General features: G+C 36.9%; 1 protein-coding gene and 1 pseudogene across 1 annotated transcript in view; one reads left to right on the top strand and one right to left on the bottom strand.

The window, feature by feature from the left end:
* Window positions 1–13,572, top strand: part of LOC136249005 (leucine-rich repeat serine/threonine-protein kinase 1-like) — a 38,883-nt gene that overhangs the window by 16,512 nt on the left and 8,799 nt on the right. The window contains exons 7-13 of the mRNA XM_066040884.1: window positions 7,513–7,729; window positions 7,786–7,908; window positions 8,548–8,794; window positions 10,433–10,589; window positions 10,642–10,712; window positions 10,828–10,938; window positions 12,100–13,568. Of these exons, the coding sequence (XP_065896956.1) occupies window positions 7,513–7,729; window positions 7,786–7,908; window positions 8,548–8,794; window positions 10,433–10,589; window positions 10,642–10,712; window positions 10,828–10,938; window positions 12,100–13,568 (2,395 nt within the window). The remainder of the gene's footprint in view (window positions 1–7,512; window positions 7,730–7,785; window positions 7,909–8,547; window positions 8,795–10,432; window positions 10,590–10,641; window positions 10,713–10,827; window positions 10,939–12,099; window positions 13,569–13,572) is intronic.
* Window positions 2,842–4,131, bottom strand: LOC136251568 (zinc finger MYM-type protein 1-like; annotated as a pseudogene).

Genomic DNA, 13,572 nt, shown 5'->3' with positions numbered 1-13,572 from the left:
TACAAACATTGTTATCAAGTTGTGTTTGCTATTATTGACAATGCTTCACTATTATAACTCTACAACTTCCTTCTATTTTGATCTGACATTTTTTCAGGCAAGTTCCATTATGGTTGGCCATGCATGATATTTGCCTGACAAATGGCCTATGTCAGGCGGTAATAATTGACTCTGATCTGCTGTTCAAAGTCGCTTTGGCCCGAGAGGTACCTTTCGCATACCACAGTACGTACAATGCATTCTTTATGGACTTACCAGTGTCCTCCTTTGTGTCCCATTCATCTGACAGTAAAAAGTGTCAATTTGGCAGTAGCACTTGATGGTTTCCCTTCATAACGGAAATCATCCGTATTTTTTCATAATGGCTATTTTGATTGCAGAGGTGCTTTTCGAACAGTTCTTGAGTCGTACTGCTGTGTAAAGGGTTGAACATAGCTGACAACAAAGCATAATGGATATTTCACTTTTTAGATGATAATTGATATAAATGGGGTGTGCGGCACCATTTCAGATGTGGTGTGCATGGGTTCACCAGTCATAATAATTATTTACCAAAAAAAGTTAACAAACAAGTACACACAAAAATTTGGAATTTTCCAACTAGAGTAGGGAGCATAGAGCACTTTGCATGTGATAAAAAGTACTGGCTGGAGTAGTGCATGATATTAAATCACAGTAAAACAATAAGAAGTGTTATATCCCTGCTGTGCATTTGTGTTATGGTATCTTGGAGCACAGTAGGGATATAACACTTCTTATTGCTTTACTATCGTGCACTACTCCAGCTTGTTTCAGTACTTTTTGTCGAAGTGCTATGTCCCTATTCTAGTTGAAAATTCCAAAAAAAAATTGTACTTGTTACCAATCAAGAATAGTGATGTGCGATACTTATCAATATATCGGAATATTTTGATACTCCAGCTATATTGCGATACCAATACACATGTACACGTATCGATATTTTGATTGCACAATCACGGAAATATGAAGGTCTGGCTTTCTTCAATTTAAGAGTGTAGTTGGGTTTTTTACCTGTTTCCTAGACTCCTTAAGCTTGTTATATAATAGTGCAATAGTGTAATGGCTGGTACTAAACAATAAAAATTTATTGGTCGCCCACGCACTTAATTAAATTTGGCTTCTTTGTACAAAGGATGCACTGTATTGCATATCGATATCATATCGTGACTACACAGCTGTTAGATACAGATACACCATTCAGGCCCGTAACCAGGGTTTTTGGTTGGGGGATTCTTTTCAAGAAAATGTGGACCCTTTTAATATATACATTAGTAGTGTTGCACCGATAATCGGTTCAATAATCGGTATCGGGCCGATATTGGTTACTAGCCGATTAATCGGTTTTGATTAAATCAAGGCCGATGTTAATCTCCACTGTGCTGTGTAGTATAATGATGTGGGGGAGGCTAGACATAAGTTATTTGGCATTTTAATTAAGTTATGTGTGAATGGTTTAGCGGTGACTACAAGCCATGCCCATAATAAACTGTCAGGGTTTAGGCCATGCCCAACAATAAATTGAGGTTTTTAGGTTTCTATGTAGTACCAGCCACTTGTCTCAACTGTATATAGCAGTAGTAAAATGTACTTAAAACCTGTTTACCATGAGTAACTTTTACTTGTGGTATACATCTAACTTTACATTTTAGCCTAGAATGAGCTGTATATCAATGGTTATGTCACTAATATGAGCCATTTAATAATGATGAGGATGAGTGTTAGTGTTATTGGTGTACATCGGATCGGTTATCGGTATCGGCTAATTCTGTTGCTTAATATCGGTTATCGGAATAATCGGCTAATTTGGATATCGGTGCAACACTATACATTAGCTAACTTTTTAGGTTAGCTGCTTTGGCATGCAAAGCATGCCATTTCTAGGAGGTCTGTGGGCATGCCCCCCCCAGAAATTTTTTGAAAATTAGGTGTCAAAAGATTGAATCTGATGACAATTTTATGCATAAAATCTAAATGCAACAAAGTATCATTTAATTGTCTTCATTCACGTTATGTACACACAATGAGTTGTATAATGTGCAGTAGGTTAGTTTACATGTAGTGTATATATCTACCAAATTGATTGTACAAAAATCATATGAATCCTTATTTATGATAACATTTCTGTCCATTTAGCTATTATAGAATACACTCAAATTCAAGTCTGCATGGGTGAAGTTTGGCAAAGCTATCTACTACCTTATCAAGATCTATACAAAAGTCATAGTGAATATGAAGAAGAGCAAGATTTGAAAGGCGATCTTTCCCCATTGAGGCTCTCATAAAATTATTTAATCGTCTTAACTCACTGGCACTTCTTTCACACTCACAAGATGTGACCGGCACTGTGCAAGCAATCTGCAATCGAATGTAAATGTTTGGAAACATGTCTTTATCACATTCTTTAATTGCATCTGCAGCTGATGATGGCCTCTCCTTATATTGTTTCGGCATGTACCGGTTCTTCCATCGTTGGATCTCCATTTCAAACAATTCAGGAGATGGAAGATCTGAACTATATTGGTTTACACATGCACCCAAATCTATATACTTTGAAGAGCATAAAATGGATGGAACAAGACCTAATAGTTTAACAGCAGTGATAGATGAACCAGAGAATTGTTGGTCTATAAACATGATGATGTGATCAAGAAGCGGGATCACGACATTCCTCTGGAAATATTCACAAGGAGAAATGGCTGGAGCATTACTGAGATGCTGTTGTCTTGAAGCAATTCGAGGCATTTCAACTGTGCTACCAACTTTATTTGTGATTCTACAAGCATGCTCAAAAAATTTTGCAAAGCCAGAGTCAAAATTTTTTCACTCAAGTTTGTAGACTCTTGAAATTTCAGCTATCTGCTGGTGTGCTTCTAGAATATCCAGTGCTTGTTTCTGAAATTTGACTGTAATGCCAGCCAAATGTGATAGGTACTGATAGACAGTAAGAAACACTATTATAAATTCAAAATTGGTAATGCTGGCTAATAATTGTTGAGCATCACTACGGGATGCATTATCCCAATCTGCATAAGTGTTACCGTACTTTTCTAAATGTCGCTTAAACTCAATCATTTCCAGAGCCTCTGTAATGAATACAAAAGCTTGGTAAAAATGCTGATAGGCACTTTGCCTCTCAGCCCACCTAGTTTTACACAGATCTAACAAAGGCTTTCGACGTGTCTCATCGACTACATTATGTTTAACAATAGCCTCAAGCAATCCAGATCGTTTAGTACTATTCAAGAAAAAATGACAGCAACTTTGCATTCGATCCAAAACATTCCTTACTTGAGGCAAGCTACAGCTTTTACTGATGACTAGGTTAAGGCAGTGACCATTGCAGTGGACATATGTGGCTAAAGGTGCTTCCCTTTTAATCCGTCCCTGGACACCCACTGCATCTGAAGACATGTTATTAGCACCATCATACCCTTGGCCTCTCATATTTGTTGCTGGGATGTCATTATCTTGCAAAAATTTCAATATAGCTTGCAAAATAGCTTCACCCGTAAAGGCAAAAAGGCTAAAAATTCTTCTCTGATGTTATTTTGCTGATCTAAAAACCTAACACAAACAGACAGGTGCTCTATATTGTGAGAAGTAACCTCATCAGCCAGGATGGAATAATATGGTGAAGCATTTACTTCATCTATTATACTACCTAAAATTTGCTTTGCCATTACATCAATTAAATCATTTTGAATTTTTGGTGAAGTATAAGTGGCATTCCGCATTGCAGGTGCCTGCAAGTGATCCCTCAACACAGCATCTTGAATGGCCAAAAGCTTTAACAATGCTAAAAAATTTCCAGGGTTCCCAGATGCATCAATTTTCTCATTATCGCCTCGTAAAGCTATGCACTGCCTACCACAAAACAATACTGCACTAGCCAAGGATTTTAGTAATAATTGGTTTCGCTTAATGTTGACAACTACACGTGCATCTTGGCATGCTGTTATGGTTGCATCTGAATGCTCAACCGTGTGCCTAAAATTGTCAGCTAATTCCATACAATTATGGTGATACGCTGAACCAACATGTTCCTTGGTTTTCTCACTCTTTTTATTCCATATTCGAAAGGGCCTACTTACAAGGTAGCCTTTTGAAGAATCCTTGCAGAAAATAGCACGGAAAATACAAAACATGCCATCAACATGCTCACTATACACCAACCAAGGATTTTCCTCCAGCCATGCATACCTAAAACTACGATTACATCCACCCAGATGCTGGGAAGGAAACACATGATTTTTTGATGGCCACTCTGTGCTTTGTTAACAATGCATATTTCTGAACAGCAGTAAGAGATTGCATAGCTCTGGTGAACTCAGTAGGTGATGCAGAACCTGCATAAATCTCACCAATATCCAATATTTGTTGAGTAGACATTGCTGATTCTTGCAAAGTAGTTGAGTGTGTAGCCTCAGTATCAGGGATTTCAGTGGATGAAATTTGATCCGACTCACTGGCAATCACAGTTTCAGTCAACACATCATCTACATTTACAAGCATAATGATAGCTACAGATTGAAATACGCATTAATTTATGAGTGGACAGTCAGATCCACACTTTTTGCTTATACGCTATAGCAAGAGGTACAGGGTATATTCCAAAACTTAAACTTGCAGGGAATAGCTAGTTAGCTACATTAACTACATGAGGTGGCCACTTAGTATAATAGTGGTAAGCTGGTACAACTAAGCATGCAATTACGTATGTTCTACGTAAAGGATCCCCCACTAGCTTTAACTAGCATTACCTGAAGTTTCATTTGCCTGATTGGGTGATATTAGGACGCGTTCAGCACTTCCATGTGAGCTTCCAGGCTGTCCACTATCGACAACCACAGCTACTGTGTGACTATCCTACGCTCTCAGACTCCTTCTGCTTTTTGAAAAAGCTATCCAATCGCTGGCATGATGCAGGTGAGCGTTTCCTTTCCCGAGCTAACTGTTTTTCCCTTCCCATTACCAGATTTACCTCGAGATTTACACAAAAGACCACAACCAATTCCTTAAAACCACACAAGAAATGAAACCCACAATCAATTGCAATCTTGCAGGATCTTTCATAATTGTGGGATTTACTCCATGTACTCATATGGAGTAACTATCAATCACTGTGGCACAACTAAACTAAGGTGGGTAGTATTTAAAAGTGGACCTCTCTGTAAAGAGGGCGGTTTGTCTGAACCTACCGAACCCCCCCTGGGTACGGGCCTGCCATTTCAGATGTATCGCACATCACTAATCAAGAACTATTTGAAAGGCACCTCTGCGATCAAAATAGCCACTATGAAAAATACAGACAATTTCTGTTATAAAGGAAGCCATCACATACTACTGCCAAATCGACACCTTTCGCTGTCAGCAAAGATGAATGGGACACAAAGGAGGACACTGGTAAGTCCATGAAGAATGCATTGTACATACTGCAGTATGCCAAAAGACACGTGTCTGGCTAAAGTGACATTAAACAGTGAAAAAATCAAGCCCGTAGCCTTAGCCGTTATCAAGTTACACTTGTCTGAAGGCATCAGTCAGTCAATTACTCAGTCAGTCATTAGAAAATTCCATTTAGTAATGTAAAATTCCATAGCAACTTGTTGAAAGCATTTCTTGCTTAGGCTTAATTTTGCCTAACCAATACTGCTTCATCATTGTCAGGGAAATTGAGGCTGGTTTTTGGGTGATGTTTTTCATGGGCCACGTTGCATATCCACACCTTTGTGGTCCCTACTATACAATACTATTGTACTGTATCATAATGTAGTCTCAAAATTCATGATACACTTTCAACACGGATAGAAACAAATAAAATTTTCTGTTTATTGTTATGGCAAATACATAAACAAGTCCCACTGCAACATGTCCAAGGCAGTAAATTGAGGTACATCACTGCCCATACTGCTAAGCAAACTGCACAGCATTATTAGATTATTAGATAGCAATAGCAACCCTACTTGTTTACTGGCAGACATTATAGAAATGACTGTAAACCAAACTGTTCCCGTATTTGGTAAAAGTGTAGCTCCAGTGTTATTTTAGTGGTGTTGCTATAGACCACAACAACTCACAAAGTGTGGAAGGTAAGAGGGTGGGAAATATACTACACTACAAAATGGAATAGTAAGGTAACAGAAGACGCAGGACCAAAATCCCAGCACTTTAGATGCCACACAGCACACTGGGATACATTTAGTGATTAAGTATATGTAGGGATGTCCTGGTGGGTTGCAACCAATCAAATTGTAATGCTTACAAACTATCAAATGAAAAAATACCTGTAAAGCACAGTGGTTTAGCATAGTGACAGGCTTGTACTATACACTAAACAATTGTGCTTTACAGAACAACTGCTTCCATCTTTGTATATTTGATTATTGTAATCCGTACAGAAATAGTGTCCTATGGATCATTACAGAATATGTTTTATATAATGAAAAATGAAAAATAATTTCAGAGGAGGTTTTAGCACATTTGATGTCAATTCTTCACAGAAGAACTAATATTGATTTTTAAGAAAAAGGAAAGCAACCAGCCTAACTACAGTAAAAACATTAGACGCTAAATGATGTATCAATAGCATTCATTTTATGCCACAATAACAAACTTACTCATAGCATGTGCCTTTTGGGACTTGTCGTTATCTTCTTCATATACATAGCTACAAATCCATTAATATTTTGCATTGACCCTTAACACCTAGCGGTACATAATAGACATGAAACAATTAATACTACATAATATAAAATGAAGCAGATAGTTACACTTATGTCAATTAGTTTCACAACTGAAAACAATGCACTATGAGCAGACTACCTTGCATTGTTTAGGGTGGCTTCACCTGAGGGTTGTTGCCAATAGTGGTGTGCGATATATCGAAAAAATATCGATATCGCGATAATTTGTCAATATCGTTATCATATCGATTTCTATACCACTTTAGCAGATTTCGATATTATCGAAAAGTTTCGATAATTATCAAAATATCGGAAGAATATTTCGATAAATCAACAGCATTTAGTGTGTGATTGTGCAATCTCGCTAGAATTGAAGGTTGGTTCTGTACAATCTAGCCATTTTAAAAGCTTCTCTACCAGTTTTCTAGGTTTATATGTAATAGTTTTGGAGTGCAAAGCATATTTATAAATATCGGCCGCCCACGCAATTACTCCACCCACACAATTAAAAATTATCAAAAATTAAATCGAAATTTCGTTATTTACCCTATTATCGTATCGATATCGTATCAAAATGAAAATCCTGATATCACACACCACTAGTTGCCAACAGTAGCAGCCACCTAAAACAACGGTCAAATTGTAACAGTAATAGAACAGACATGTTGAATGTTAACAGGCAGTAGGGATCTATGCAGTAAAAGTGATGAAACAAGGGATAAATTCCTACCACAAAGCTAGTTAATCAATGCTGCTTGCTTTTGCACATAACTTAATTTTTTTAATATGCTACTTTTATGTTTTGTAGATCAGTAAAACATCGCTGTTTAAGGGTGATGGTATTTGGGCATGCCAAAACTGGCAAGTCTACTCTAGTCAGTAGACTAACAAGTAAAAGAGTGCAGACAACTCAATGGATATCAGTAACAACACATTCCCAAGCACTAAACATCGTAAAGTGGGTTTATGCTCCCTACTCAGCTAGTGAACATATTAGATTTATCATGTGGGATTTTGATAATCAGGTAAAGTTGTTTGCTGTTTCACATTACACCTCAATACCAAATATTATTCTTTTTAGGATGTTTTTAATGTCACTCACCATTACTTCTACTCCCAGCAAGGACTCTATTTGGTTGTGTTTAATCTGTTGGATGACAAGAAAGGAGTACAGGACTTAGATGCACTGCTAAAGAATATTAAAGTTAGTGTTTCTGTTATTCAAATGTGCTACAGGGGTATATGTGTAACATTTGGATGGCTGTACCAGGAGCTCAGGTGTCAAAAGTACAAAGGAGTATGATACTATAGTGAGCCAATCAGTTGTCAAATTGTATTAGACTTCAAATTCATACATAGAATTAGCAAAAGTGTGGCAGGACCTGCTATTTCTCAAAGAATATGTTTGTTTAACATCAAACATGTTGCTATTATGAGCTCCTGGCTAAATTTAGCAATTTTGGTGTTTACTCTGGTGTATCTATAATGTGGAGATGATGAGTAAATAGTCTTAAGGTATGAATGTGGCCTCACAGTAAAATTCTACTACTTTGCCTTAATCAGTACGTGGCATATCTGGGCTATTTGGTTGGGCACAAGGTATAACTGCCTACTGCCAAAGTTATATAGCAGAATCTAGGAGACTTTAAGGATTTACAAAATTTTGCAACTCTAAGAAGAAATCAACTTTACTAAAAAATGATTTTTCTTTGAAGTCACATAAATTGCTACACTACTCTCAATTACTGTGACTGTTAGAATATTTGATTGTTCTCTATTAGAGTATTCTTGCCCAGACTTCATTCCTGTATACTCCTTACATTATATATTCCTTTTTTTCCAGGTACATGCACCAGGATGTCCTGTTATTATTGTTGGTACTCATCTTGATCAAGTCAGTTGTAAGAACACTATTTGTCTAAAGAAATTAGTTGATAAACTATATGGTGACTCGTCTACCTATCCCATAATTGCTGCAGTCACTTTTCTCAGCAGTGCATCACAAAAGTTGACGAGGAGAAATGATGTCAACGAACTGAGAAAAGAAATTTATTATGTAGCAACTCATTTATTTCCTGTCCGTAACACAGGTAATGATTTGTTCCAGTACGTTGTATAATGGGCCTTATCCAAAACTATGCGAAGCCATATAAATACTGCATACTATCCGTTTTATGAATGCTATACTTTCGTTTCATTTCCGCGTCACGTCTGATATTTTAGCTGGAAGTGTAGTTTCTACAGGAGCCTATTGGAGAATGGTGAGTTGAATATATAAGAGTAGCTCTAGCTTTGTGAGACATAGCTATGTTGTTTTGCAGTTAATAATACTACGGTCTAAGATGGAAAAACCCAGGAATAAAGATTAGAAGTTGGGTTTTTTGTTAACGTGCACTAAATAGAGTCAGCACAAAAGACATGTTATCAAGTTCAATCTAGCATTCAGTATTGTTTCAATTAGCCTACATGCTTTTACATTGCCTGTCCTAATGGCAGACTGCCAATTTACAGTACATTAAACAAATCTATGGAAGTTTCTAATTAGCACACGCAGCAAAATAAACCTGCTTTGAGGCATCATTCCTTCCTGGGTTTTGCCACCTTAGAACGCCATATTTTAAACAATAAAACAACATACTTTTGTCTCATAAAGCTAGAGCTACTCTTGTAGGCTGGACTTACCATTCTCCCATAGGCTCCTGTACAAACTACACCCCCAGTTAAAATATCATGGATGCGACGAGGAAATGAAACGCAAGTATAGCATTCGTGAAACGGATCGCATATGGCACTTATATGGCTTCGTGTAGTATTGGATAAGGCTTATTGAGGTTTGTGTGTTATGAATCAACCAATTAGCTATACTATATGACACTTTATATCTATAATACAAACTCATGGTTGCATGAAAGAAATTTAAAATATCCAAGCATGTCAAGTAATTGTGGCCCACTGACCGTTTTCGCAAAACTCTATTTTGCCATAAAACCGTATTGAAATACACTGGGTAAAAGTACATGTGCTAAATGAAAAATTTACGCACACTTTAATCACATTTGTACACACTGAAATTAAGCTCAAATCAATAAATCCTATACACCACTGGACTTTCCTGTTTATGGAGAGTAAGATAATATTTGTTTCGTGTTCGCACAGCAAAGGATACGTGAGTTATGGGTGTTTATTTACGGTGCAGTAAAAACAACGTTCACTGTCATCATTTCTTATTTGGAATGGCCTTTTCCTTTGTCAACAAGGAGAAGTACAAGGAAAGCACTGTACCTTGATTGATTTGCCAGTTTATGGTGCACAGATTAAGCCAAGTCCCATCTTCATAGTTTGTTTCAATCATGAGTTATGATCAATTGTCTAAGCGCTTGTAATTTGTTTCCTGTACCGTTGCTGTATAAATTGAGTTTATTACTGTTCCAACTGTCAAGCACTAAGACTCCAAGACCACTCATCCTAAAAGGCTGGAACTTTGGCTGTCCACTATTTTATTACAGAGATGCAATAAAATGGAATTTGAGGAATGTGTGAAAATGGCCAGGTTTTGCTCAGCCGGTAACAATTAAAAGTGTCAATTATGCACCATCAACAGTCTGGAGAATCACTATCAACGCAGTGTATATGCACCACCTTATGTGTATCATTACTGTTTTGAATATATTCATTATAAACCAAATAAGCTAGTTGCAATAATTGATACTAACACATGCATACTATAGTGGCGTACCAGCCAAAGAAGTCACCAGATGACCCCAGTGCTTTACTTCAACAAATGGTACCTGAGTCATATCTAGAACTTGAACAAGATATTCTCACTAAAGCAGCAGAAATGAGAGCATCGAATACTGTTCCAGTTTTAGGACTTAGAGAGTTTTGGTAAGGAACATGTAATCAATGGTAAAAAATGTACCTATATACTGAACTGTAGCTCCTGTATCATGCCATCTTGGACTTCTGAAAGTGATATGAAGAAAGCATTTCAATTCTTACATAGCAAAGGTATAGGAGATATGTATGTACTCTATTTAAGAGCATTATCTTTTACTTAGAAAGTATTATTCAATATGTATGTAAAATTTGTTGGTTGATATTTTCCACTAATGTATATATATAGGGACCTTGCTGTATTATTTTGACCACTGGGAGAAGCAGATATTTTGCATTGATATACAGTGGCTATGTAATGCAATAGCCAATATACTTCGTATCCCTGAAGTTAATAAAGGTGAGTGTGTGTCATTACATTAGCCACAAAATAAATAAGCTGGAAATTATGAACGGTTTATAAAAAAACATTTAAATCGGGGGTCCATGTGAAAGCCTTTAATGTATCTGTAGTTTTGTTTAGACTATTTAATAGTTATACTACAGCTGCGAGGGATTTTGCTGATATATGCACCTAAAGCCCAAGGGCTGTGGGTGTATATGTCAGCAACATCCCAAGCAGCCGTAGTATAAGTGATATATATCACTTGGGGCACACTCACCTAATAGGTGAAAGAACTAACGAAAACTCATCCCATTTGTTTTATACAGTAGCATCTGAAAATCGATTGTGGTTTTAAAAGCGTGGGAAAATATCCATCAAAACGTTGCCCATACATTAAAACATCATTAATACGTTACTATGCTTCAACATGCTATGTTAGAAAACTTGCGATTGTGGGATTGAGTTTATATTGTTATCATTTTTGTACTAAGTTAAGCCAACTAACTTCGCTATTGGGACAGTAAGTAAGTTATTATATCAAGTTAAGTACTTAGGACTGTAAGTTACTAACCTATTTCAGCGTAGCAGTAGTAGTTTTGCCATTCTGTGGTCTGTTCAAAGGCTGATACGCGGTGGGTAGAAATATGCATCCACAATCAGTAAGGTGTGTTGCAGCAGTCTGAAGGTATGCATAAAGTCATGTCCACTCTTGTGTGTATGCTTACGTGGAGCCACGCCCACTGTACTGATTGATCATTAAGTGTACGTACGTGTCATAATTGCAGAGAACTATGTCCAGCTATCGGGAATATATTTCTTTTATGGCTGAGCATTTTCAGAGGGCACCGTCATTGGCATCATACTTTCTCTACTGCAGAAGTTTAGCTGCAAATATGTTTGCTTGCTCTTTACTGCAAAAGTTTCCCCCTTCAAAACTTTCCCCTCTATGGTATATTATAAAAAGTAAACAAATGGAAAATTCTTGAGTAGGAATCATGCCTATAATTTAAATGTTCACTAGTATACAGCTCACTTGTTACTATTCTATGATCCCTATTCTAGTTAAAATTTGTCATTTTCCTTGGACTTGTATTTTTTCCACGTGCTTATATTTTGTAATACTTTTGTTAGTCTTAATAATCTGTTGTACTTAATTTCCTAATATGTATTCCTTAGGTATAATTCCAGAGAACTTGTTCTTTCAATCCTGTAAACCGTTTCTGTGCAGCCAGCATTCTAAGTGTTTAGAATTGTTGACTGTTTATGATATTGTGATGAAATTGGGAGGATCATCCTACTTTATTCCAGCATTGCTTCCCCGCACCATTTCCCATTTGCCTAGATCATTCAGTACAGGTAGCACTGCCATTCACAAGGGTAATGAGCATCATCAGACACATTTAATTGGAAAAGAATCTGAGCATATTTTCCAAGACAATGTTGATGATCAACATTCCAGCGATGAAGATGACAATGCTGATTATATAATAGACTTAGTTGATCGTGTGAGCAAAGGTGGCCAATATATGAATGGTAGAGTCAATTCTATAGGTAACAGTGGCATAGTTGATCGTGTGAGCAAAGGTGGCCAATATATGAACGGTAGAGTCAATTCTATAGGTAACAGTGGCATAGTTGATCGTGTGAGCAAAAGTGGCCAATATATGAACAGTAGAGTCAATTCTATAGATAACAGTGGCATAGATGAACATGTGAGCAAAGGTAGCCAATGCATGAACGGTAGAGTCAATTCTATAGTTAACAATGACAAAGAGCAAACTGGTCTTTATAAAGTATCAGTAGCATGCCATAAAGTTCATTCATTACCTAGTGGCAATAACTTTTACAATGTTGATTTGTTGGATTCATCATCATTTGAAAAGTCCACTGTCTTGGCTTCACCCCAAGATAACAAAGAAACCCATGTTCCTGTTCTCAGAAGCAAAAGCATTGAAGCAACTTTTTACCCTATATTATGTCGTATCTGGTTCTCTCCATTCATACCTGATGGCTTTTGGCCAAGACTGCTTTCTAGGATTATTTCAGATGATGAAATAAATGATGTTTTGTTGAAGCTCTTACCAACAGTCCAATTTTCTTGCAGCCAGAAATATTCTTTGTGGACCTTGTGGCAGTCTGGTGTAGCTATCATCCTTAACAATATCGCATTGCTAGAACTGAAGCGTGAAACTAATTTCACAATGAATGATGATAACAACTTGGTTATCCAATATGAAAAGTATAGAATTTTCTTATCTATCAATACTAATGAATTTGCCTTACTGCATGGTGCTGACCAAGAATGCTCCTTATCACATCAAGAAGTGCTAAGCTTAACTACAAAACTTCTGGTTTTAATTGAGCAACTCCTCCTTGAGCTAGATGAGTGGTTTCCGGGAACTCTTGAGGAAGCTTCATCTGGACAAGTGATGTCTTATGTCCCTTGTTATCATTGTATACATGGAGGACAAGAAACCATGCAGTTCAGTTACACTGAGCACATTGCTCTATATCACAGTGATCTCAATCATAACATTCATTGTTTCAGCTTAAAGCAAATGCTTCAATTATACTCTGATAATAATAAATCGCCTATTTGTCAACGTCATGGAAGAATGTTCATAGAATATTGTGTTCCTGATATAGTAA

The sequence above is a fragment of the Dysidea avara genome, chromosome 3 (assembly GCF_963678975.1).
Source record: "Dysidea avara chromosome 3, odDysAvar1.4, whole genome shotgun sequence".
NCBI classification, from domain to species: domain Eukaryota; kingdom Metazoa; phylum Porifera; class Demospongiae; order Dictyoceratida; family Dysideidae; genus Dysidea; species Dysidea avara.
The sequence above is the reverse complement of the archived record's forward strand: the minus strand, read 5'-3'. Positions and strand labels throughout refer to the sequence as shown.